The sequence below is a fragment of the Clarias gariepinus genome, chromosome 27, assembly GCF_024256425.1.
Source record: "Clarias gariepinus isolate MV-2021 ecotype Netherlands chromosome 27, CGAR_prim_01v2, whole genome shotgun sequence".
Lineage (NCBI taxonomy): Eukaryota > Metazoa > Chordata > Actinopteri > Siluriformes > Clariidae > Clarias > Clarias gariepinus.
This window is the reverse complement of record NC_071126.1, coordinates 10427205-10453866: the sequence shown is the minus strand read 5'-3', so window position 1 is coordinate 10453866 and position 26662 is coordinate 10427205. Positions and strand designations below refer to the sequence as shown.

At 35.4% G+C, this 26662-nt stretch overlaps 2 protein-coding genes across 3 annotated transcripts; one reads left to right on the top strand and one right to left on the bottom strand.

Annotated features, from left to right (window-relative positions):
* Positions 1-3266: 3266 nt before the first annotated feature.
* Positions 3267-4731, top strand: LOC128515316 (trypsin-2-like). The gene is made up of 6 exons (XM_053489448.1): positions 3267-3375; positions 3479-3629; positions 3715-3965; positions 4160-4296; positions 4390-4491; positions 4588-4731. Exons 1-6 carry the CDS (start codon positions 3336-3338, stop codon positions 4633-4635), a joined length of 729 nt encoding a protein of 242 aa, XP_053345423.1. The 5' UTR covers positions 3267-3335; the 3' UTR covers positions 4636-4731.
* A 5867-nt stretch (positions 4732-10598) lies between these two features.
* LOC128515089 (leukocyte elastase inhibitor-like) lies at positions 10599-20118 on the bottom strand. 2 transcript variants are annotated; one of them, XM_053489115.1, is made up of 8 exons: positions 20015-20118; positions 18186-18403; positions 15663-15767; positions 15174-15314; positions 13771-13888; positions 12377-12519; positions 11271-11438; positions 10599-11181 (listed from the first exon to the last, which is right to left on the bottom strand). In XM_053489115.1, the coding sequence occupies exons 2-8, from the start codon at positions 18351-18353 to the stop codon at positions 10777-10779; spliced, it is 1248 nt and encodes a 415-aa protein (XP_053345090.1). In that variant the 5' UTR covers positions 18354-18403; positions 20015-20118; the 3' UTR covers positions 10599-10776. The 2 variants fall into 2 exon arrangements, with proteins under 2 accessions (XP_053345090.1, XP_053345091.1); XM_053489116.1 differs by lacking the exon at positions 15663-15767.
* Between the last annotated feature and the right edge of the window lie 6544 nt (positions 20119-26662).

The window sequence follows — 26662 nt, the reverse complement described above, 5'->3', positions numbered from 1 at the left end:
TATATAATGAATAACAAATGGTTGATTATCATTTTTCTGAAGGCAAATTTTGTACTTACTACTGTATGTCTATGTCATCTCTATGTAGATATCAAGTTGCAGTGTCTGGAAGTTCAAATTCTCTCTGGCTAAGATTATAAAAGTTGTGTATAACAGTGGCTTGTTGTGTGCTGGCTTACTGGAAGGAGGCAGGTACTGCCAGGTAACATGATAATTTTTAAAGGCCTATAATAAATTAAACTTAATCGCTCTTTAATTCAGGCTGTTCCTGATACCTTTCTAGTGTGCAATGGTGAGCTGCAGGGAATTGCCTTTTGGGACCTAGGCTGTACTGAGAACAAATGCATTGGTGTCTATGTTAAGGTAAAATCAAGTTCCAAATTAAAAATATAATTAACTCAGTGGCATTAAGACAGTTTTAATCTATAGCATTTAAATCATTTTCTGCCTCCAAATCTTAAATTTTTCCCAGACAATGGCAACCAATTACATCTGCTCCAGCTGGCTGTATACAGTGAGATACCAGATTGTGTAATCAACCAGAGATTATTTTAAAATAAAAGTTAATACCATAAGAAATAAAACTGTTCTGTTGACTCTTTATAAGCAAACTTGATTTACTATCATGAATAATATTTCAAACACTATAATCATGTGCTTAAATGAAATCCCTTAAACTATTTACATGTTCATATTTATACATGTAAATATTTGATGCTAAGTTAGTGGTCATTGTTGTCTGCCAATAGAAGTGGCATAAAAGTCATTTTGATCCTCTGGTATAACATTGAAACAGCAACATTAAAACATTTGGCATGAAGCACTTACAATCACTTATCAGTGACTTTAAAATTATCTCTTGGTACCAATTGTGGAAAACATCCATATGGGACTGCTCGTTCATATTGTATAAACAAGAGTGTGATGTGAGATCTGCATAACTTTTTACAATTTCCATGGAAACTTTAAATGTAAATTTTAAAGCTAAGGTGTATCTACGGTAAAATTATATTTAAATTATAATTGACTTATTGTAGAGAAGAGAGCTGCACAGTTACAATGTTTCTGTAAAATTATAGTCATATTAGTAAATGAAGCATACAGTTTATTAGATTAAACATAAAGCTAAATGCACAATATAATGGAATGCAATAATTATTGGTCGTGTATAACTGTTTGGAGAAAAATATCTTTTTTCGGTAATGTTTTTATAAAGTAATTCACCTTAAAGAACAGCAATGCTGATCAGGGAAGGGACAAAAGCCCACAATGTTTGTAATATGAAATAAAGCTGTGTTGGTAATTACAGCCATTTTTACACTGTTCCTTTGCACATGACATTAAGGAGGTAAAGGGACTAGAGTTGAATTTGCATTTGGTAGCTGATCATTAGAACTATCAAAATGCAGGCCAAAGAGGTGCTTAGGTAAATAAAAGAGTCCATCATTCTGCTTAAACTCAGTTTGTATACTGTATTTTTTAAAAGGAGAAATGTACTAATAAAGTCAGCAACAGAAGGTTGAAGGTTGATCAGAAGGTCTTGATGACCAAACAAGTCAACTCAAATGGGTTACATGGTAAAAAAAATATATAAATATATTTATCACAATGCGATCTTTTAACCTCTTGCTATAATAGGTCTTGATTGTGTGTTTCTTCTTGGTTTGTTTTTTCTGTTTTGGCCATTACCGTTTGTAGTACTGCATTTTTAATTTTGGTAGTAGTACTTTTATGATGACTCTATTAAAAATGATAAAAACTATGAAAAATCTAAACACAACACAGACGGTTAAGAGGCAATTTCGAACAACTTAAAAACAATTTCTAAGGAGACAAACTGTTGCATAAGATTCCATAACATTAGCAGGTGTGTTTTCTTGCTGGTTTTGAATGTGGGTTTTGGCAGCTGCTCTACCTTCTTTTGTACTTCATCTATAATCCTAAAGCAAAATTTAAATAGTAATATGTAGCACTATATCCCTGTACTTTGATAAATTCAAAATTTTGCATTAATGATTTAAATCAGCATGGCTGATTTGAGTGACAGCTGCATTTAAACTGCTAGCTGTCTAGTACATCAATATACCATATGTAGCGCACTTCTCCCTCAAAGAAAAATACTGTACGATGATCAAGATGTCAAAAATCAGTGTTTTTTCCCTTGTTTAATAATCATCAATCACATCTTAAAAATTTAAGTTTCAAATCAAATACAAAGAGAAAAGTAGAAAAATAAGAGTGCCACAAGAGTGGTAGCTTGGCTTGATTCCCCAGCAATTAATCGTTAACTCAGAGAATTAACCACGAAGCTACCATGTTCATGTTTTGTCTGAGAATAGAACATGATTCTGGCCAATTCTGTACACTAAGCATGGGATTGATATAAACGGCCTTAAGGTAAATTAGACATATTTTTTTAATTAAACAGGCCTCTATTTGTTTAAAACACACAACCATGTTTATTACACATAAAAGCAAGAGGCATGAGGATATATTAAGTCTTTACTTGTTAAGAGATTGATAGGCTCCCAGCTGGAACACCTACTGAAGGTTATAGAGATTATCAGCTTCACAACTGGAAAATAAACTAAATATCGAACTCTGGTGATCTGTTCAGTACATACTATAATTTGGGATTTTTGGAGTCTTTATTAAATTTAAAAACACTAAAATAGATACAATATAAGAATTTTATTATAATTTGATTATAATTCTGATGAGGTTATATGATATATGCCCTGACAACCTTTTATAGGGAAATGTAGCTGTTTGAATATATGAATTTCTGCAAACTACATGCTTTCTTAAACTTTATTACATGCATCTTAATCTTAATACCTTAATCACAAGCAATGTTATATTCTTTGTATAATATTTAGCTGTTTGCTAGAATTCAAGCATAGTCATCATGTTCCCAAAACCATCTTACATAAATATGCATAGATGATAAAACAGCTACTGTACTACACTAATTAATCAATATATTATTTAATTTATATATTTTTTAAAATTAGAAAAGAAATGAGCAGCTCTTCGCTGTTTTCTGGGGCTTTCTTCTTTTCTTTTTGTACCAGGGTTCCCAGTTCAACCCTGAGCTTGAGTTATGCCCAGTTTTAACAGGATTGCCTATAAATCCTTCATGACCCTGAACAGCTAACAAAGTAAAAATATACAGGCTATTTTGGGTTAAAATAAAGTAATTAATTTACAGAGTCACATATCAAACTTTCGATTTTTTTTTTTATATCAACTGTTGATTGGTCCATATGGCACCACTAGTTCCCATAAATAGGAGGGTGAAGTAAGATCCTCTTTGTAGGTGATCAACAGCCATCATGAGGTCTCTGGTCCTGCTTTTGCTTGTCGGAGCTTGTTGTAAGTATAAACCTCTATTACAGGTTTTTGACTCGTAGGACAATATGATCTGACAGCCATGGTGGATATATTTTGATATGCAAGATTTTGTGCCTGTATCCAGTTGCTCTGGATGATGATAAGATTGTTGGAGGAAAAGAGTGCACGTCCCACTCCCAGCCCTGGCAAGTGTCTCTGAACGTCGGCTATCACTTCTGTGGTGGTTCTCTGATCAATCAGAACTGGGTTGTGTCTGCTGCTCACTGCTACCAATCGTAAGTGATGTATTTTATGGTGAATAAGGTATTTGTTTTGAAAAAGGCATCTTTGGAATCTAAAAAAACAACATCCCATCTGTAGTCGTCTGGAGGTTCGTTTGGGTGAACACCACATCCAGATTAATGAGGGCACAGAGCAGTTTATTTCCTCTGCGAAAGTCATCCGCCATCCCAACTATGACTCCTGGTACATTGACAATGACATCATGCTCATCAAGCTGAATCAACCTGCCAGCCTGAACAGCTATGTGCAGCCTGTGGCACTGCCCAGGAGTTGCCCTCCTGCGGGTACCTGGTGCACAGTCTCTGGATGGGGAAATACCATGAGCTCCAGTGAGTACAGACTCAGATTATTCATGTAGGACAATTTACAATACATGATGCTAAAATGAAGGTTACATGTTTATAAAGAAGTTACTGGTTTTCATTTCAAAATTTTTAAGCATCTTTTCCAATCACATCCTATGTGTGTATCAGATTATAAAATATTCTTTTTTGACTGATAATTACTGAATACCTTTTTAAAGCTGCTGATCGCAACAAGCTGCAGTGTGTGGAGGTGCCGATTCTCTCTGACAGCGATTGTAATAACTCTTACCCTGGTATGATCACTAATTCCATGTTCTGTGCTGGCTTCCTGGAGGGAGGCAAGGACTCATGCCAGGTAAAGTTATATGTGAACGTAAAGTGAAAGCAAAGGTTACCATTTTAACATTTTTTACCTTGAACAATAAAATGTTAACTTTTCTCCATTTAGGGTGACTCTGGTGGCCCTGTGGTGTGCAACGGTGAGTTGCAGGGTATTGTGTCTTGGGGTTATGGCTGTGCTGAGCAGAATCATCCTGGTGTCTATGCTAAGGTAACAATTAAGCGCTGTCTGTTGTGATATCAGATATGATGTTCAGCATAGATCGCAGATATGTTAAATAAAATAATCTTCTTATTCTGTCTCCAGGTTTGCATTTTCACCGACTGGATTGCACAGACAATAGCCAGCAATTAAATCTGTGGCAGTCCACTTTATACAATGCAACAGCGTACTGTGTAATCCAACTCCAGCATTTTATCAAAATAAAAGTTTTTTCCTGAAGCAATAACATATGCTGTTTAACTCTTCATTTGAAAATTTGAATTTTTTAAAACCATTTTTACACATTATCAACTTATTTAATAATGAACAACACATAAATAAAGAAGAAGCCTACTTGTGGTTACAGTAATTAAAGTTTTTAATTAGCATTATACCATTTTCTTCAGAAGGCACCAACTACTTACAACACAAGGTCATTGTTTACATAGTTATAATGCATAAACGTGTTTATTGGTCTAAGCACTAGAGGGCAAGAAGTACAAAAATGCTAACTGAATTTATTTTAAAGGTACCAGGCATACACTGATGGTTTGGAAAGATGTGACATTCAAAAACCTTTGAAATGTAAAATAAAAAATTTTAAAAAAGAGGAGGATGTGTGCAGATTTTAAGCATTGCTTTTTGGAATCATACTCCATTAAAAGTCCACAAAACTCCTCACAACAGAAATATATCAAACACAGGTTAAATGAATCTGCTTTAGTACTAAAAGTGCTTTAGTACAGTCCCCACATAAAAAAGTTATTCCAATGTTATTTTTAAAATTATTATTATTATTATTATTTTGAGGAAGTGACAGTAAATTAGGAGCTGTGTTGGGGGACGTTACTTTTTAAAGCAACTAATTACATCACAAAATTATTGTCTTTAAAAAGTAATCAGTTACATTACAGCGTTACCTTTTGATAAAAGTAACTATTAGAGTACTTTTTTATTGCAAAAAATTCATCACGATTCACCCTGAGTTTTGGTGCTGTGATTAGGTTTCCATCTTTCCGTGTGTCGATCCTCGCATAGTCGAGATAGGGGTATAACAGCAGGAATAACAGAGGGGGGCTGATTATCCAGGGCGAGGCTTGCTCACTCACTCATTCACTAAACATGGACGGGCTAAAGGTTGCCATGAGGTTTTTGTGATGGTACTGCATGAACAATCCAAAGAGAGATTGTGGAGATAACAATTTTCTTTAATAAAAGCCTATATAAATAAAAAACAATGATAAGAATTTTAAAAATAGAAAAAACTGTCAATGAATAAGTTCATTGTCTTTTCGTCCTTTGATGTATCCACACCATGTCCTGATATCGGAGACAACATTAAGAGATTCTTAGGGTGCTTTCACAGATTTGATTAGACTTAACCCCAAACTCGAGCATGGTTTGGTATATTTGAGCATGGCTAAAATATGGACATTGTTGTTTAAAAAGGACCCATCAACATCACCACCTGTCTCTCAATCTCAGTGTGCACAGCATGCACCACATACCCTGAATTACACATTCATAGTTAATAAAACCAGAACGCATGCGAGAGGGTTGCTGTTGACTTTTTTCCCCCTAACATATGAATAAAATTAGGCAAGTTCTTTGTACTTGTCTTCTTTTTGTATATTGATGTCTCTCACACTAACTAGATGCATACTGCCACCAGTCGTACTAGAGAGTGTAAATACGCAAGTGTACTTGGTTATGGAACTATATTAATAACGTAAAAGATGGTTGGTAAGGAAGAGCAATTGTACCCCGCCATTATACAAAACAATTGTGCTTAGTGTGAAAGTAGCCTTAATAAATCCTGCAATCTCCTTCCTGATACTTGTTAGATTTTCATCACCTTTTAAATCTTACTTTTAATACTGGATATAAAGACTTTGTGATAGAAACCAAGACACCCCTGGGATGCCTGGGTATTTGGTTTAGGAAGAGTATAAGTTTCTAATCAGATTGGAGCCTTTTCATGTGTAAAGGTTGACATAAAAAAAATTTAAAGCAAAAAAAAAGAAAGAAAGAAAGAATGTTGGTTAAAATTTAAATTTGTTGGTAAAAACAAATAATAAAAGAAAAGATTTAATGTGTATCTGAAAATGTCAAGTGGTGTTACCAAAAGTAGTATATTTTTTCTGGTTCTATTTTATCCACCTGGAATATGTAAGTGTACACATAAAATCAATATTTTATTTTAAAATAACATCCTAAAAATGGTAGCAGGATTATCTGAATTTCATTATAAATTGTCCACGAAAGTGTCCCAAATAGTGTGAGAAACATAAAACCTAAGGTACCTTAATTTTTTTTAACTATTATTAGCCTGATTATAGTATACACTCACAGGATTTCACTCTAACAGAGTAGATAAATTTTCTTGGAATTTTGTTTTTAAACACACAACAAAAAGCACTGGTTACACCAATTGACAAACTAGTTACAACTCTCTTTATAGTTAAGTTTTCTTTTTATCTATTAATATGATCTTTTTATTGACATTTTTGTGTTCTCACTTATGCCTTTTAAGTTTCAAAGTCTTAAGTCTGTAGTTCCCTTTTAAGTTTGCAAAGTTCAGATCGGTCTTTTTCTCCAATTAAGCAAGGCTGTATTTGTCACTCCTTTTCTTTCACTGTGCCAATTTAGCATGGTAACCGCTATACAAGTAGCAATTAAAAAGACAAACACCATTTATTAATGGTTGTTAAATAAATGTTTACATACAGTATGTCAAAAATTATAACAAGTTTTAAAATAAAATTTAAACATGCTGTGCTTCTGCGAAAAAATACGACCTGGATATGTACTCACAAACTCCTGTACAAACAAAGTCACACATACTAGCAAAAAGGATGAGGGTGAGAAGACCACCACCTGTTTACAGTGGAAAAGTGAATCAAGGTTATAGAGATTACAGGCTTTATCAAAAAAAATAAACTTTTTCTGCTATGAACCCTATAACCTGACACAAGAATGTTCTTGCGTCATTCTTGGTACTTGGATGTGGAAATACAAGGGGTAAGAGTTAGACTTTGAGAAATATGTTTGTTTGTATGAAGCAAATACTATTGCTGTATTCAATTGAATTGGGTATTAAATGGAGTGAATATACAATACTGATATACTGTACAGTACAAGTTAGAGTAGGAAGATTTAAAGATTATTACTTCAGTCATGTTGACTGTTTTTTTATGGTTTGGAGTTAAAATTCTTCCTTACTGCCTGTTTATTTTTAAAATGTTCCTACACTATCATATCATTGATCATATGATTATAAAACTGACCCCATATTTTCAGGCAATTTTTTTATTTTTGGCTGAGCAGTTTATTTATTTATTTATTTTTTACAGTAATTGGAATAATTCGTACTCTGGAAGGATCACTAATGCCATGTTCTGTGCGACATGATGACTATTTGCAGACAAACCAAGATACTCTAACATTAAAGGATCTCTTCAGAACAAGCTAAATGTACCATACTGTATTTAACAAATTGTTTGAAGCCTACTTACCAAAAACTATTGGTGATCTGGTGGGCCTGTGGTGTGAAATGGTTAGCTCCAGGGTGTTGTGCATTGGGACAATGGTTGTGCTGAGCAGAATCACCCTAGTGTCTATACTAAGAGCTCAAGTTAAAGACCTGTGGCAATATCATCAAATATGACCTACAGCAAAAGATATTTCTGTATAATAAAATAAAATTTAAAAAATGTTAAAAAATAATTAATATTATTATTTTAAATAATAATTAATTAATAATAATAATATTAATTATAATATATATCTTTTATCGTAAAAACCTGTGCCAAGCTTGTATGTGCGGACGTGATGGTTTGCTGTGGTGACCCCTTGCCGGGAGCAGCCAAAAGGCCAACAGCATTAATAAAAATAATAATAATAATAATAATAACAATACATACATACATTTACAGTTTACCTCAACTTATTTACTGAACTTAGGAAATAAATTTAAAACATTTCTGTTCAGGTCTGCACTGATCTAATATTAATTATATACATTTTTAAATATGAAATATTTTTGGAAATAGTATATATCTATAATATGTTTTACAAAAATGCAACAAAAAATACTTTAAAGAAATACCATTCATCTTACTCCTCATTTGGCAAACATTTGGCAAAATTCACTGCAATAAGAGATGACTGACATAAGTTTACATGCAGGCTTACATGGCAGCCTTTTCGAGGGCACAATATAAAAGACCTGGTGCCAGCTGCAGAGTATCACAACCACATACATGTTCATACCTGAGTTTACAAGTCTACCTGAGTTTTCAATGACTAACTTGACTCCATATTAACATCAATTAACATCAACTGTTATGCTGAACTGCCTGCCAACTAACAGACAGTATGAATGCAGATTAATTTCTGCTTTCTGTTTTACCCAAATGAGGATGGGTTCCCTGTTGAGTCTGGTTCCTCTCAAGGTTTCTTCCTACTACCGTCTCAGGGAGTTTTTCCTTGCCACTGTCGCCCTCGGCTTGCTCATCAGGGACTATCTGACCATTTTGATTCAAACAGATATAAATTCCATACAAACTTAAATAATTCTTTTGATTGTGTAAAGCTGCTTTGGGACAATGCCAACTGATAAAAGCGCTATAAAAATAAAATTGAATTGAATTGAATAGTCAGTCCCAGCCCTCAGAGTAATTATGAAAAACCTTACTACTGGCATAAAAAAAAAAATCATGTACGCCTATGCTCACACACGCAAACACACTTTGCAAAAGCAGTTCTCAGACCTCAGGACTAATATGCGTATGAGTACATTTCTTTTGTAGGTCATGATAATGTTGCAATATTCTTTCAATTCTTTCAATAACTATCTCAGATGGCATAACTTACTGACGTTCACGTTGCATTCTGTCTCCAACATCTCCCTCTGCTGGCTATTTGATGAACTTACTTAATATGGTTTTACGTATTTGAGGTAACTGACGCATTATTAGAGAATGCAATTTTTAAAAAATGCAATTCTTGCTTAAAGACCATACAACAGTCTATAATGACAAAGTGTGTGAATAAATAAGAGATTTTATTTTACACATGCGGACATGCGTAACACAAAGACAGGTTTGTGACGCTAAACTTATATGTAAAAGCATTGTAAGAGGGGAAAAAGGGAAAATAAATAAATAAACAATAACCGGATGTGAACGTAAGGTCATAAGGTCATGCGCCCAAAGGCTGAATTAGATTACCTGTGCTGACTTTATGTCTAAAGTCTATACAAATTATCCACTTTTTTATTAATGAATTCAGTCATTTTTCTTCTTACAAATTATACTATTCAAGCAATAAAAAAAAAAATTCTAAATTAACCACAAACAACTCTAGGGGTGCTAGGGGGTGCTATGGCTATCCTAAACTTTACTTAAGCACCCCAAGCCCCTCACTGGCCATTTATTCAAGATAAAAAAAAAAAATCACCTTAATTAATATTTAGTTCTATACTGAGTACATGTTAGGTTAGTATATACAAATGTCCTTTTTGTAGCTACAAGTTGACATTTATCTATAATCTTTACATGTCTAATTAACAAAAACTCTTGGGATATGCAGTCAGCTAGTTAAACTGTATTTATAAAGAAAGTAAGTAAGTAAATAGAGAAGACAGATGGAATTGGTGGCTCAGTGGTAGGTTTCTTGCCTTCCATGCGGAAGGACAAGGTTAAATTCCCACCCAATGCTCACACTCCCGGCCACTGTATGCAGTGCCAGTCCCAAGCCTGGATAAAAAGGGAGAGTTGCATTAGGAAGGGCATTCGGCGTATAAGTTGTTTATATTTTGTCCGTGATAAGCAAGGCAAGGGAGACAGTGACAGAATAACTCCCTGAAATGACAACAGCAAGAAACCTAAAGAGGAATAAGACTGAAAAGGGAAACTGCTGTCTGATATCATTTGGTTAATATCAGACAGCAGGGATTTGACTTGTGGTCATACCACATGCTGCATCAAAAAGCAGAAAATTCCTAGTGGCTCCCATATCTATATAGCAATTGATTAAGACTGGAGTTGTAACCCAATGCTCCACTGTGCAGCACAAGCTATGTTTTTAACACTTTTTAATAGAAAACACTGATGTGTGATGAAGAATATGTTTATTTTATTTGGTTAATGATTGTATCATTTTGCCAAAGTGCTTTACTGTATGTCAGTTACAACTTTACATATATTTTTATTATCCAGTCAGTACACTTCTTTAAGTAAGGCATCAAATGACTGCATAGAGTTATAATTGCACTTAAGAGCATCAGGCGATTTAAGGACTGCTGTAGCGTCCACAAAAGAGAATGCTTCGGGTTGGTTTGTGTTGAATGAAAAAGAGGAAGGGGTGGTCTGCCTTAAAGGACACAGTCATCATAGCACAACGCAGCATCATGACAGCCGCAGTAGCCGCAGCTGCTTCAGTGCCTTCCTCATTCACTTCTACAAAAGACTTGTGGACCACCTTGGAGAGCACCAAATCATCACAAGGAGACATTTGTGAAAAGTCAGCTTTGACCATGTCAAAGGCATCTGCCATGCCCATGCTGACAAGCAGCTCTTTCATGTCGTAGGTTTCTTCCAGTTTGAACCGTGGCAAAGACACTTGCACTTCGACCAAGTCCATCATATCAGGCCGTGTCCACTCCATGAAGTTCTCATAATTGAGCGCTTGTTCGATCTGCGAAATATATTTTAACACACATACATTTGCTTTATATCTATATATATATTTTTTTTTAAAGAAAGATATAAATTTAAAGAATTTACCTTCTCAAGGCCAGTAGTATCGTCTGCAATCTCAACAGGTAGCATAATTAGCATACTGAGCTCCTTGCCCACATATGGCAGTTCTATAATGTTAAACTGCAAACCAGGTATAAAGGCCAGGGGAAACTTAGCCTTTTGGGTCATCATCTGCACTGGTTTTGTGTCGTTCTGTATGTAATAAAATATAAAAACATTAAAATATATAATAATAATAAATTATTATTATTATTATTGGTCAATATTTTAAATAAAAGGGGGAAATTAATAACAAAAAAAACAATTAATAAATGAGCATGACATAATAAAAAATATATATTTTTTATTCATCTGTGAATATAATCAGATTTTTATATATATATATATATATATATATATATATATATATATATATATATATATATATGTATATATATATATATATATAACCACTTTACCACTGCGCCACTCAGGGGCTCATACTGAAATTTTTAACTAAGGGGTTATTATTATTATTATTATTATTATTATTATTTTACATCTGTTATAGACAATACTCCTTATTCATATACTCATGTTATATTGTTAGTTTTTATCTTTACTTTTTTTCTAAAATATCAAAATGTGAAGTAGATATTGCTATATTTTGGTACAACAGACTGTATTGCATCACCACATTTTGCATCACATAAGATATCGATGCAACATCTCACAAAGCAAAATATGAAGTGGCAAAAATGCACAAAAGAGTATGGTGTGCACAGGAAAGGACAAATGTGCACAGGAGAGATGAGGAAACAAAAGATTTTGTGTAATTAAGCCATATTATTAGAACTTTTTGGTTTTATTTTTACTTTTCTTTCCAAAGTATTTGGCTTGGGTCTATGTTTAGTTACCTAGCCACACAATAACAGGACGATGTTTTACAATATGCTACAAGACATAGAAGGAACAAACAAGACAAGCTAGAGCCATGCAAAGATAACAGGGGTATACATGAGAGGACAGAAGTGCAAAAATGTACAGAAGAGTACAGGAGTACATAGATTTGCACAGAAGAGAACACAAGTTCACAAGGATTTAAATAGGAAGGAGACTGCATTTTCTTTTTATAAGTGCATGGTACCCACCTTGTTGATTTTAAAAGGAGTCTCTGTTGTTGCCTCTACCTTAAACTGCTTTTCCCAGCTGCCCTTAAAGTAGATGGCATTCACCAAGACAAGTTTGGTCAAACTATCAACAATTCCTTTTGCCAGCAAGTCCTTGATCTTTTCTATTGTGAGCATTTTAAGGCACAAAAACAGTGTTAATCAGACACAACATTTCTAGAAAAATATTGCACAGGACAAAAATGCAATAATAATGATTCTATTAATTCAAATACTAATGTTACAACTAGTAGCAGTAGTATTTTAAGTAGTGGAAGTAGTTCGCAAAAAATGTAAATAAAAAAAATCAGCAAGGTCACTGGGGAAAAAAACTACAAGGTGGATCTGCATTTTAGCTATATTAGCTCTGTCGTGGATAAAAATGGATTAAACATGTTAAAATTAATGCACAAGTATAGCATACAAACAATAAATTGTCAGTGTTACCTAAAATAACAAAGGATCTGTACAATAATCAGTCATAACATTATATTGGGGCTAATTCTTGTTTTAATGTAGGTTGCCTTTGTGCCTTGAGGACAGCTCTGTCAGAGGTCTTAAAATGACTCCACCAGACCTCACCAGGGTGTGCTGTAATGTCCGACATCAGGAAAAGTTGGATACTCTCGCTCAATCATCTTCTATACAGCTTTATCCTCTATATAGGATCGCAGAAACCTGGAGCCTATCCTAGGAGGCTTAGGGCACGAGGCAGAGTACACCCTGGACAGGGTGCCAATCCATCGCAGGGCACACACTATGGGCAATTTGGGAACATCAATTAACCTTACCTACATGTCTTCGGAATGTGGGAGGAAATCGGAGTAAAGTAACCGGTGAGGAGGAAGCCCACCAAGCACGGGGAGAACATGCAATCTCCATGCACACAGGGATGGGAATCGAGCCTGGCCGGGAATCGAACCCAGACCCTGGAGGTGCAAGGCGACAGTGCTAACCACTACACCACCGTGCCGCGCGGTTGGATACTCTGTGGATCAGAATTGTTTGCCCACCACTGGGGAATTGATGGATCAACAACCTTGAACGTCTTGCCTGCTAAGCATCATGTGACAGGCTGTGATGGACTGGGTTTTCTAATACCATTCTATTGTAGCCAGCAGTTTTTTTTTTTTTTGTTTTTTAGCAATTTGTACTGCATTGGCTTTATTGTGGGGTGGGATTGGACAGGACCCCTAACCTCAAAGTCCTTAAACTTATCTGCTCTGCGGTGCCGTAAACTGGCTGGACCCGTGCTCTAACCCTAGCTTCCTGAGTTATATATGCGATGCAAGAATTTCACAATGTTTCAAGATGAACGTGACAAATAAATCTTAATACATGAAAAATTCTCAAACAAGTTTATGTACACTACTAACCTTTAGTTTGTTTCTCCACCCAGCTGTTGATTTTGACACGCGCGGCTTCTGCATTTGATTGAAAGTCAACAGTTTCTAGCTCAGCATTGTAGTGTTTTTTTGTGTCACTCAGAAATTTCTGTTTAAAATTAAATCAATTAAAAACAAAGAAATATATGTAGATCAACATTTGCTGCACAATAAAAAGCAACTCAGCTGAATGTTAAAAGTAAATTAGGGAAAAATCAACCTTCAAATGGTTAATTTAATATGTTATTGGTGTCCAGCATTAATGTTAGGCAATATATGACATAAATTACATTTATTTAGTCATTTGAATATACTTACAACCTTTTATATGAACATGGCTTTAGTGGTTATTGGTTGTGTCCAACTGAATATGAAAAGGGATTTAACTGAGAGTGCTTTGTTTATAAAATGTTCCTATACAGTGTACACTACCAGTCAAAAGTTTGGACATGCCTTCTAATTCCATAATCTGTCCTAATTTTTATTTCTTTTTGTACATTGTAAAATGTAGTCATCAAAAAAATGCAATAATCTCCTTTGAACCGTTTATGTTCAGAGTGTTTGCTACTTATGTTCTGTAAAGCCTTTATAATGGTTCTAATCTGAGATGCTACTAATTGGTGATTTTTTTGTGGCTGGTAACTCTAAATGAACTTCTCCTCTGCAGCAGAGTTAAGTTTTGGTCCTGCTTTTCTGGTATAGTCTTCATAAGAACAAGTTTCATCATGCTGCTTGATGATTTTGACAATACCATTCTTGCAGGAAGTATTCCAGAACAGCAGACCTTTGTGTCTACAATTGACCGTTATGGCTACTTGATTCCATAATTCCATATGCGTCATTTATTATTTCTAAATCTCCAGTCTTGTTCTAGAATGCATAAAAAGAAATCACTAAACAAAAAACACAATTAGAAAATGTGTCCAAACTTTTGACTGGTGCTGCAAGTGCGTATATTTACAGGGCTCAAATGTTCTAGTATGATCATGCCGCTGTACACAAAGCAAGCAACCCCACTGAACACCTTTGGGATTAACTGGAAAGCTGACTGAACACCCAAACTTAGTGCCCAACGTCATTAATGCTTGTGACTGAATGAGCAGAAATCCTCCAAATCCTGCTCCAAAATCTGGTGGAAAATATTACAACAGCAAAGCGGGACACTTACAATGCTGCATTACATAATCAAAAAGCATATAAGCATGTATTTGTCAAGTGTCCTCATATAGCAGTCACAACACAATTAAAAAACACACTAAGTAATCTTGTTTTTATTTATTATTATTTTTTATTATTATTATTTTTCAACATTTTAGTAATGTTACTATAAATCATGCTTTATATTGTGTATAAGAGAAAATCATTTCTTACACTTTTGTATTCAGAGATCTTACCTCCACAAATTTATAGGACTGCTCTCCATAAAGCCTATTGGCCAGACTGAGGGAATAAGGTGCTCCTGCTTTGTTTAGTTGCTGCATCAGTTTGTTAAAGCTGACATGGATGTCATCTGTGGCTTTATCGTGGTGAAGAGCCTACATCATATTGATTGAAAATAATCAAAGTTACCCACGAATAAAAGCAAGAAATCTTTGTAATAAGTGAAGATTAACTTTATCCTAACAGAATTATTACTTGCATAACAAATTATAAGAAAATGAGCAAATGCAAGTAAAAATGTTTATGTTTGTAAGACTTTTTCATATCTAAGCTGTATAGTATCAATAAAAAGAAAGAAAGGCAGCACTGGATGCCAGTTATCCGCAACCAAGGAAAAGCACCTATAAGTAAGCCATGAACTACCATCACCAAGGTTATTGCAAAAAATAATCCCTTTTCCCCACTGATGTTAGTGCCTCCATTTAGTATTTTCATGAAACAACCTTTTTTAATGCAGCTGGTAACTGGAATTTCTGGGTTTGTTGTGCATGTTGGGCTGCTACTGGTTGAGCAGACTTAGGCTTCACTGGTTTGTTGAAGCTCAAGACCTACAGCAACATATTAATCATGAGACTTGCAAAACCCTTTTGATTACATAGATCAGTTGTTTGCAGGAATACATTCATTTTAATTTGGAAGGTAGGTGTGTCCTATGGTCAAATACTTACTATGTAAAAGTCTTATAAGACTTAAAATCTCATGAAACAGGGTTTTTACCATGAACATATATACAAAATCCATTGCACTTTAGGATGTGCACATAGAAGAATTAAAAAGAATAAAAAAGGGCCAAACGTTCCCCTACACTGTACTGATGTTTCATAATGATCTAAACTGCACAAGTGGCCTCTTTGCAAGAAACAATCGTTAAGAATTTATGTCATTAAGAATTGTCAAGACTTGTAATCTAAGTAAGTAAAACATTATTTAATCACCCATAACACTGGTTACTGCCCTTCTAAAACATGGCACTGAGCAATTACGAAGACTATTCAACAACCCCTGAGCATGAATTGCAACAGTTGCTTTTTAGGGAAACTGAATCACAATCAACAACAAGCTTCAGTCAACAACAACTTGCTTTAGGGCCTTGTTTCTAAAACACATGCAGTGGATATGACACATTATGAGAGACTGTGCCAAGGCCCAATGAACATCCTGATTGATTGCTGCATGATGAGTCTTGCTGTGGTAACTCAGTGGATAAGGCTCTATGTTAAAACACTTGGGCCCTTGAGCAAGGCCTTTATCCCTTTACAGTCTAGGGAAACATATTGTGGCTGACCACAACTTCCCAACAGGCTGTAATATGTAAATAAGCAAAGTCCACATAATGCATATATAACAAATAAATACTAATTTTGCTTCATTTTTGTTTTAATTTCATTTATTTGCATAAACTGAGAAATGTTCCTTATCTCACACCCACAACTTACTGCAGAGCATTTTTATCAGTCTCCACTGATTGAATGTATCCTGCCTAGCTAATGTACCATAAGGGTAAATTTCCACCACAACCCTAAACAGTCTTGTGAAGTGTTTTGTTTAGAATTACAGCAGACAAACTGAATCCTGCAACAAAAACTGCCTACATTTATTAAGAAATAATAATGTTAATAAATATGCATTTCTTTTTTGCACAATTTCCCAGCACTGGTCCTGGAGTTTGTACTGGGGTACTGTTCTGTTCTGCATATTTTTTAATGTTTTATCTGCTCTACTACACTTACTTTAATTCAGAAGCTGTTAATTAGCTAATGAGCGAAATCAGTTGTGGTTTGATCTGGGCAAACATTTAATTGTGCAAGCCAGCAGAGAATCCAAGTTCAGGATTAAGAACCTTTGCTTTAAAAAATTTTGCAAGTATATGACGGGTACAGGGTACAGTACAAAAATTCAGTTATCAGTATAGCCTTTGGAAATTCTTCTTCTTCATGGAGTGGAAGGGTCTAAAAAACCCAGTAAAAGACTGTTTAAACAGCCCTATGCAAAGTAAACATCATAAGAGATTAGACATTTTATGGCAGACAATAGAGTAACCATAGAAACACAACATGGTCACACCTAAATGACTGAATGCTTAGAATGCTCTAGCATATAACTCATTTTAAAGATCACATGACCTTTGAGCTGACAGGGGGATTTTGTAACAGCTCCACATACAGTGTAACTGCATCTAAGCAATCAGGACTTGTGTAACTGGGTGTATCTAAAGATTGTTATCTTGGTAGTAAAACAGCATGGACAGTTGTAAGCCTATTTTTGTGATCAGACACAAAAATCTTTAATGCAGATCTAGTCAATGCTATGAATGTTGTTGTTTTTTTAGTTAATTAATATGCAGAAATGAATGCTGTGCTCGTTTGCTGCACAGTCTTGATTTGCTTCACTCTTAGCATGTTAAAGAATAATACTAAAACTTATGGCTGCTAATAACACACCCATTGTGGAATTGCTCTTTACAGTATATTCACTCACTAGACTGATTCTGTTTGAACAGTAACAAAGCTCAAAGTATGCAAACTAACAGGTTTATTTCAATTGTGCATTATACTCAACTGCTTAAAGAAGAACACATCGAGCATGAGACAATACACTTAAGCTGTAAGAAAAAAATTGCAGGCAAATATTTTTAATCATAAAAAAATTGACAGGTCAAAATAATGAACTAAAATACCTTAAATAAATTTCATCACTCTTACTCTGTTGTACTTGTCTGAGCTTGTCTCTTTTTACCAACTCAGACTCACCCAAACTTTCCCACTGCTAACTACTGTATGCCCTCTTTAAAACACATTTCCGAAGTGATGAGTCCCAACTCCAATCTCCACTCCAATATTGCTCTGGCTTTTTAAATCAGTCAAGTTCTATCTATTGTTTATTTCCAGATTATTAACATTTATTTCTTTGTGTGTTTTAATATAATTTGGACTATTTTACATTAGTATTGCTGTCATTGTTCCAACCTCAGACATCTGAGTTGCTGTGTTGCCTGCAGCTCCAAGAGACACCATGGCCAGCGAGGAGGAGATGCTGAGAGAGGAGAAGAAGACATTGCCAGTCTTGTTGTCTTTCTTGATCTTGCTAAACAGCTCAAGGGCAAAGTTATTGTTTGCCATGGAAACAGATTCCATTTTGCAAAATTGGAAGAGGACCTTTTTTTTTGTAAACTGACAAAGAAAGCCTGAGATAAAAGAAGACAGAGGAAAGACGAGTTAAAATATGGCACTAAACATTATAATACACTGTATAATACACAAATATTGTTGATCTATTGGTGGAACAGTTTGAACACTAGTGCAAGAGCACAACAGAACATTTAAACTAGTAAAAACGTTTTTGTAAAGTTTTACAGTAAAGGCTGATTTTAATTCAACAAACAAACAATACGTTTTAAGCCTACAACAAAGGTCAAACCTTTTTTTTTAGTAAAAAGGGTTTTTTTTTTGCCCTTTGTTGTAGGCTTAAATCATATTTTTTGTTTGTTGAATAAAAATCAGCCTTTACTGTATTTCTCTTTTAGCAAATTCAAATGGGTATTTATGGATAAATTTTGGCAGAAGAATTTTGAAGACCTATTTGATAAATAAAGTAAACGAAGCCAAGTTGAACCCATTGATCAATTTATCTCTCGTGCATCAGGGGGGGAAAACACTAATGTGACATGAGAAAAGAACGTAGAAACTTTCAGATTGTCCCAATTTATAATGGAAAGTACAAAACACTTGGCACAGCTGTCAGTCATTCTAGATTCATATGCCATTACTTTTGAGTACTGTTATTATTTATTAACTCCATTAAAAATCCCATGTAATAATGTGTTTTAAAACATAATAATAATAAATAATAGGGATTTTCATTTCATGTCCACCTTCCTGGAAAAACCCACAACCTAAATTATATAAATCCACCACAGCCCCTAATATATAGGAACAGAGCACTCACTCTCTCTATAACGCTTATGCTGTAAGCCTGGAGTCTATCTCAGGGGACTCAGGGGCAGGAGGCTAGGGCACAGTCTGGACAGCGTGCCAACCCGTCCCAGCACACGCACACACACACACACAGTTTGGAAATACCAGCTAGTCTAATCTACATGACTTTTGGTGGAAACCAGACTAACTTGCACATAGTTCCAAGGGCTGGATTTGAACCCTTGACCCTGGAGATGCGAGGATGCAGTGCTGACCCCGACACCACCATGGCACAGGGGAACAGAAATATTAATATTAAAGAAAAAAGGCATAGCAACAGTAATCAGAAAGATCAAGAAAATGACCCACATGTTTGATCTTTGCTGGTATATCTAAATATTTTATTATACACATTTTAACAGACCCATCATGGTGTGTCAAATACATGAAAGTGTCATGACAATGCATCCCGCTCTTCCTGATCACTGTCCGTGTTAACAGTTCCGCGTGCAGAATTCGTTTACGACTTTCTCTTCCGTGCTTAGCACAAACTGCAGTCGGTTACAGTCGGCTATCTGCACTACCACGCCCCGCCGCCTAACCTCCACACTCAAACTGTACACAAACAGGACATGCGCCTGATAGATGAAGGTTTTGTCAGCAATTTAGACGACAAAACGGTTCTCTAAAATAGTCTTAACTTTTACAGAAACTTCACGAACTAAAAACAAATAATAATTCAAAAGAAAAACTCCGAAGTTTACTTGATAAATAACGCTAGTGCATGTCCGACAGTTCGGACAAACAGCCGTCTTCTGACACCTGAAGATAAAGATTTGACTGACATAAATACACTCGTTGTAGTAATTTAGCACACTTACCTCAGCTTTTGCACTGTTAAAGTGATCTAAAATCTAAGTAGATGAGGGAGGCGCTCCACGGAGTGTTTGACTATATAGCATTTCCCACTCCACCTCCTCTCGTTAATGGGGGCAAGTCCAGGAAATGACGTCACATCTTGAGGAAAGTCATGCGGTTGGAATGGATTTCGACATGGCATATGGCGTTTAGTCATCACTCATCAGGGGTTAAACAAAAGCGTGCCCCTCTTTAAACTCTGTCATTCCTTAGAGTTTTGATAAGGTGATACGAAACACCTTTAAATAAAGCACATCTACCTCATATATTTATTTGTGGAATACCAACATGGCTAGCCCAGGCTTAAGCTAGTGATCAAATAATTCTGTAATAAGCCTATCATTTGGCAGTAGTGCACTACAATATTATGACCACCCACCTAATATTGAGTAGGTCCCCTCTTTTGCCAACAAAACAGTTATGTTTTGACACCTTTTTATGGAAACCAGCATTACCAGCTACAATAGCTTTTATATTGGATCAGAGTACATGGACAAGCCTTCGCTCCTCACGTGCATCAGTGAGACTTTCCTGCCCATGGTTCATTGGTTTTAATTCCTTGCACCACTTTTGATCACTGCATACCAGGAACATCCCACATGAGCTGCAGTTTTGGAGTTGCTCTTACCCAGTCATCTAGCCATCACAATTTGGGCGTTGTCCAAGTCATTAAAACCCTTAAATTTGCCCATTTTATTCTATTTTCAAGACAACAACTTTAGGGACAAAAGCTTCACTTACTGCCTAATACTTAATATATTGCTATATGATAAATGTTATTCACTGTAAATGAACATATGATAAAAGTACGAGAATAATATGATATTATTAATATTATATTCATATAAAATACATCATATTACTGATTTGGTTGCAAAAAGAGGGGACCTACCTAATATTAAGTGGGTGATTATTAAGTGGCTGGTCATAACATTATGGCTGATCGGTGTATGACCCACAGGTGATGTTCACATCAACCATCAAAATGGGTTTTTCATGATATTCTTTTTTTTTACTGCAACTCATGGTGCTCCTCTAGTTTCTTAGTGCAAACTTGGAGATGCTGCAGGTAGTCAAAGCTGTCTGCCGCTGTTTCTTTAAACAGTTGGCATGGATCTCTAGGTGCATTGGAATGGAATTTAAACACTTTAACATTAAATAAGGCCACATTAGTCTAAATGTTTGCTTATTACATAAACAACTGTACCAACTGTAATAAGCTACATTGGCCTAAATGCACTATAACGCATTAACAACTTTTTACTTTTTAAGTCTAAATGTATATTTAAAGCATAAACAACAAATAGCATGTGTTTTACTGTAGATGAACAGGGGTTAATCAAAAGCACAAGAAAACTCAAAAGCTCAGATGTTTTGGAATATCTATCTATATCTATCTATCATGAATTATCAAATAGTAAAAATACAAGTTCAGGTTTGAGCAAAACAGACAGTGATTAAACTATTCCTACCAAATGTTCTTGCAAACTAAGAAATAAGTACAACTGTTACACCTTGGAGTGTGGGCCAAAAAATAATCTTAATAGTCAATAATCTTTTACAGTGGTGTGAAAAACTATTTGCCTCCTTCCTGATTTCTTATTCTTTTGCATGTTTGTCACACTTAAATGTTTCTGCTCATCAAAAACCGTTAACTATTAGTCAAAGATAACATAATTGAACACAAAATGCAGTTTTTAAATGAAGGTTTACGTTATTAAGGGAGAAAAAAAAACTCAAAATTTACATGGCCCTGTGTGAAAAAGTGATTGCCCCCATTGTTAAAAAATAACTTAACTGTGGTTTATCACACCTAAGTTCAATTTCTGTAGTCACCTCCAGGCCTGATTACTGCCACACCTGTTTCAATCAAGAAATCACTTAAATAGGAGCTACCTGACACAGAGAAGTAGACCAAAAGCACCTCAAAAGCTAGACATCATGCCAAGATCCAAAGAAATTCAGGAACAAATGAAAACGAAAGTAATTGAGATCTATCAGTCTGGTAAAGGTTATAAAGCCATTTCTAAAGCTTTGGGACTCCAGCGAACCACAGTGAGAGCCATTATCCACAAATGGCAAAAACATGGAACAGTGGTGAACCTACCCAGTAGTGGCCGGCCGACCAAAATTACCCCAAGAGCGCAGAGACAACTCATCCGAAAGGCCACAAAAGACCCCAGGACAACATCTAAAGAACTGCAGGCCTCACTTGCCTCAATTAAGATCAGTGTTCACGACTCCACCATAAGAAAGAGACTGGGCAAAAATGGCCTGCATGGCAGATTTCCAAGGCGCAAACCACTTTGAAGCAAAAAGAAAATTAAGGCTCGTCTCAATTTAGCTAAAAAACATCTCAATGATTGCCAAGACTTTTGGGAAAATACCTTGTGAACCGAGGAGACAAAAGTTGAACTTTTTGGAAGGTGCGTGTCCCGTTACATCTGGCGTAAAAGTAACACGGCATTTCAGAAAAAGAACATCATACCAGCAGTAAAATATGGTGGTGGTAGTGTGATGGTCTGGGGTTGTTTTGCTGCTTCAGGACCTGAAAGGCTTGCTGTGATAGATGGAACCATGAATTCTATTGTCTACCAAAAAATCCTGAAGGAGAATGGCCGGCCATCTGTTCGTCAACTCAAGCTGAAGCGATCTTGGGTGCTGCAGCAGGACAATGACCAAAAACACACCAGCAAATCCACCTCTGAATGGCTGAAGAAAAACAAAATGAAGACTTTGGAGTGGCCTAGTCAAAGTCCTGACCTGAATCCTATTGAGATGTTGTGGCATGACCTTAAAAAGGCGGTTCATGAAAACCCTCAAATAAAGCTGAATTACAACAATTCTGCAAAGATGATGGGCCAAAATTCCTCCAGAGCGCTGTAAAAGACTCGTTGCAAGTTATCGCAAACGCTTGATTGCAGTTATTGCTGCTAAGGGTGGCCCAACCAGTTATTAGGTTCAGGAGGCAATTACTTTTTCACACAGGGCCATGTTGGTTTGCATTTTTTTTCTCCCTAAATAATAAAAACCATCATTTAAAAACTGCATTTTGTGTTTACTTGTGTTATCTTTGACTAATATTTAAATGTGTTTGATGATCAGAAACATTTTGTGTGACAAACATGCAAAAGAATAAGAAATCAGGAAGGGGGCAAATAGTTTTTCACACCACTGTATATCCTATCAAACACATACCAATGCATGTAATACTGATTGATTACTAGGCTAAGGCAGATTATTACATATAAGAGCAATAGTCAGAAAATATGATTTATTATAGACACTTTAAGCTTTGTTTATTTTAATTACTCCAATTAGTAAGAATTGTTGAGGTCATTAAAATGTTTATTCAAAATACAAAAGAATTTCAGATTTTTAAACATTAGAAAAATGAGGAGAAGCTGCAGTTCAGTGCAGTATAGTGAGTACAGTAACTCAGATAACTAATCTGCAAAATTTTGGTGGGGAGAAGAAGCATCCCAAGATGCACAGCATGATGGACTGCAACAGCAGAAGACTATACTGGGTTCTACTTCCATCATTCAAGTACAGAAAGCTGAGGCTACCTTTGGCACAGGCTCTTCAAAACTGGACAGTTAACAAATAGAATAATTTAGCCTTGTCTAATGAATCTTAATTTCTGCCAAGCCACATACTGTAGACGATAGGATCAGAATTTGACACCAACAGCATGAATACATGAAACAAACCTGCCTTGTGTCACCATTCCAGGCTGGTGAGGATGATGTAAGGTGCCAGGAATGTTTTATTGGCACTCTCTGAAACTTTTTATATTAATTAAACTTGACCCTGACCATGTGTCGTCTTTCGTGGTCACAATTTACCATCTTCTGACGACTACTTCCAGCATGATAATGCAACATGTCACAAACAGGGCAGACTTGGGTGTGACATGTGAAAAAACCTTGCCCAAGACACTTTGATCAAGCTGATATGCTGGTGCCTGATGAGACTTGCTGCTTACGAGCTATAGTTAAGCAAACTTTGTTCTCAAACTCAATACTAGGTGATTTAGCACCCGTTTGACAGCATTTCATTTGAAATTAATTGAATTTTGCAGTATCACCTCACTCGTTCCTCATATGCTTTTTGTTGCTTAATTTTTGGTTTTTATTGTTAATAATATATTCCACTGAAAGAACAAGGTGTTTCCTGGAACTTTACAAAATGTGTATTAATATTGAGATGATGATGATAATGATGATGATGATGATGATGATAATGATGATGATGATTATAATAATAATAATAATAATAATAATAATAATACAGGTTAATTTTGACCAAGACCTCATTTCTGCATTTAACACTATTAATTCTCCAACTTGCATCTACATTTAGCTGATAAAATAAGCAATGAAAAACATTAAATAGCTGTTACAAGTGCATGGAACGGACTATTTCACTAAGCCTAAGTTAAGCAAATATGGTCATAAAAAATAAGACAGATAAGAACAAATGACTATAAGACTGCAGCATGTACATGGGGGAACCTGTAACAATAACAGTCTCAGCTGAAGACAATGTGATAACAAAATAAATCTATGCAATCAGGGCTTGTGACTAGGGTTAGACAACTTTGATGAATTGTTTAAAATAGGAATTTAGGTAAAAATTATATACAATAAACACAATAGAAAAAAGATATACAGAAAAATACAATTTTTGCATGTTAATGATTGGGATCATTAACCAATTTCAATATTACACAAAGATAATCCAGGTAAATACAAATGACAGTTTTTGAATGCTGATTTCATTTATTAAGGGGAAAACCTCTCATTGCGGTTCCCTGGAGTCCCAAAGATTTAGAAATGACTTTTCATTCCCAGGCTGATACATGTTAATTACTTTGTTTCTTATCTGCTCCTGAATTTTTTTAGACTGTGTTGGATTTAGATCTTTTAGCATGCTTTACTCAGACAGGTTTTATTTATCTGTGTGTAATGTAAGAAATTCGTTTCATTGTCTCAATCATTTAAGTGTGACAAATATATATAAAAAAAACAAATTCAGGACTGTAATATGGCTATAGTAACTTAAATAACTACACTGTACAATTTTCTTTAGTAGAAAAGCATCTCAGAATGCACAAAATGATAGGCTTCAACAGCAGAAGACCACTTCAGGTTTCACTTCTGTCAGTTAAGAACAGTAAGCTGAGAGCAGAGTGGGCACAGGCTCACCAAAACTGGACAGTAAAAGGCTGGAAAACTCAGTATGGTTTTATGAATCTTAGTTTTTGCTGAGGCATACAGATGGTAGGGTCAGAATTTAGCACCAACAACATTAATCCATGGACTCAACCTGCCTTGTGACAACAGTCTAGGCTCATGGATATGGTGTAATAGTGTCAGGAATGTTTTCTTGGCCAACATCGGTCCTGTTTATTAATCCTCACTTGATAGTCATGGCCTGTTTGAGGATTGTTGCTGACCATGTGCATCTTCTAATAGCTACTTTTATCATGATAATGCACCAAGTCTCAAACTGGGCTCATGATCATTACCGTCAGCTTATTGTTCTTTAGAGGCCGCCTTCTTTACCCAATCCAAATCCAATAGAAGATGTATGGGTTGTGGTAGAACAGTTGTGGTGGTGGTGGTGGTGGTGGCGGTGGTTTCCAACCTTGGTCCAGCTCCGCTGTCCAGCAGATTTAATGTTCTTTCTGCTCTATTACACCCACTTTAATTACAATAAAAGCTGTTAGCTTAAGTTATATCAGGTATGCTGGGAGCTGAGAAAATGGTAAAATGTGCAGAGAAGGGGACCTGCAAAAACAGAGTTGAGAAGCACTAACTTATATGACATACATTTTATGATATACTAGAGACACTACATTACAGGCATCACAAATCTGTTATGAAAAGGTACCATTTTTATATTTCTTGCCATAGCAGCATAACACAATACAAAAAAAAGGAAAATAATGTAAAAATTAACATCAAAATCAAACATCAAAAAATTCTAAATCACATTGCAATAAATAACAAAAGAAAAAAACTTCACACTGACTTCTGTATTAAATAATATCCAACAGTGATACCGTATTCTTTGGTTATTACCTTGGCTATTAAGATGGTTCTTAAAAACACCATACAATGCACATAAATCCATCAATGCATAACATTCTTTCTGCTTTCCTCTTCACATATTGTCTTTTTAGTACTGTCCCAATAAAACAGAACTATGCTTATTAAACCACACAAACACGCTCTCACTATCCTGTTGAGGAAGTTCCACTGACATAATTATTAATGATTAGACATAATCCTGGGAACGTATGACACAAGCCAATGCCAACCCATCATAGGGCACAAGCACACACACTTACACACTACAGAAAAATTGTAATGCCTACTGTGTGTATCTTTTTGCTGAGGAAGGAAACCCAACAAGCACAGGGAGTATATACAAACAACACACACATGGACCAGAGGTGAAGTTCAAAACCCTAACCCTGGAGGTGCAAGGTGACAGTGCTAATCACTAAGAAACTAATAATTAAACGTATATTTTTAATGTTACCATCACCACTGTATAAGCATTTTCTTTTTTGACAACCATTCTACGCAGTAACCACTAGT

Excerpts from the sequence above, each read along its gene's own strand:
- LOC128515089 (XM_053489115.1), bottom strand. The coding sequence starts at position 18,353 with ATGGAATCTGTTTCCATGGCAAACAATAACTTTGCCCTTGAGCTGTTT. Across the intron at positions 15,315-15,662 it reads TACCAGCTGCATTAAAAAAG|GCTCTTCACCACGATAAAGC; the intron begins GTTGTTTCATGA and ends AATATGATGTAG. Across the intron at positions 13,889-15,173 it reads AGTCCTATAAATTTGTGGAG|AAATTTCTGAGTGACACAAA; the intron begins GTAAGATCTCTG and ends AATTTTAAACAG.
- LOC128515316 (XM_053489448.1), top strand. The coding sequence starts at position 3,336 with ATGAGGTCTCTGGTCCTGCTTTTGCTTGTCGGAGCTTGTT. Across the intron at positions 3,966-4,159 it reads GGGAAATACCATGAGCTCCA|CTGCTGATCGCAACAAGCTG; the intron begins GTGAGTACAGAC and ends ACCTTTTTAAAG. Across the intron at positions 4,492-4,587 it reads ATCCTGGTGTCTATGCTAAG|GTTTGCATTTTCACCGACTG; the intron begins GTAACAATTAAG and ends TTCTGTCTCCAG.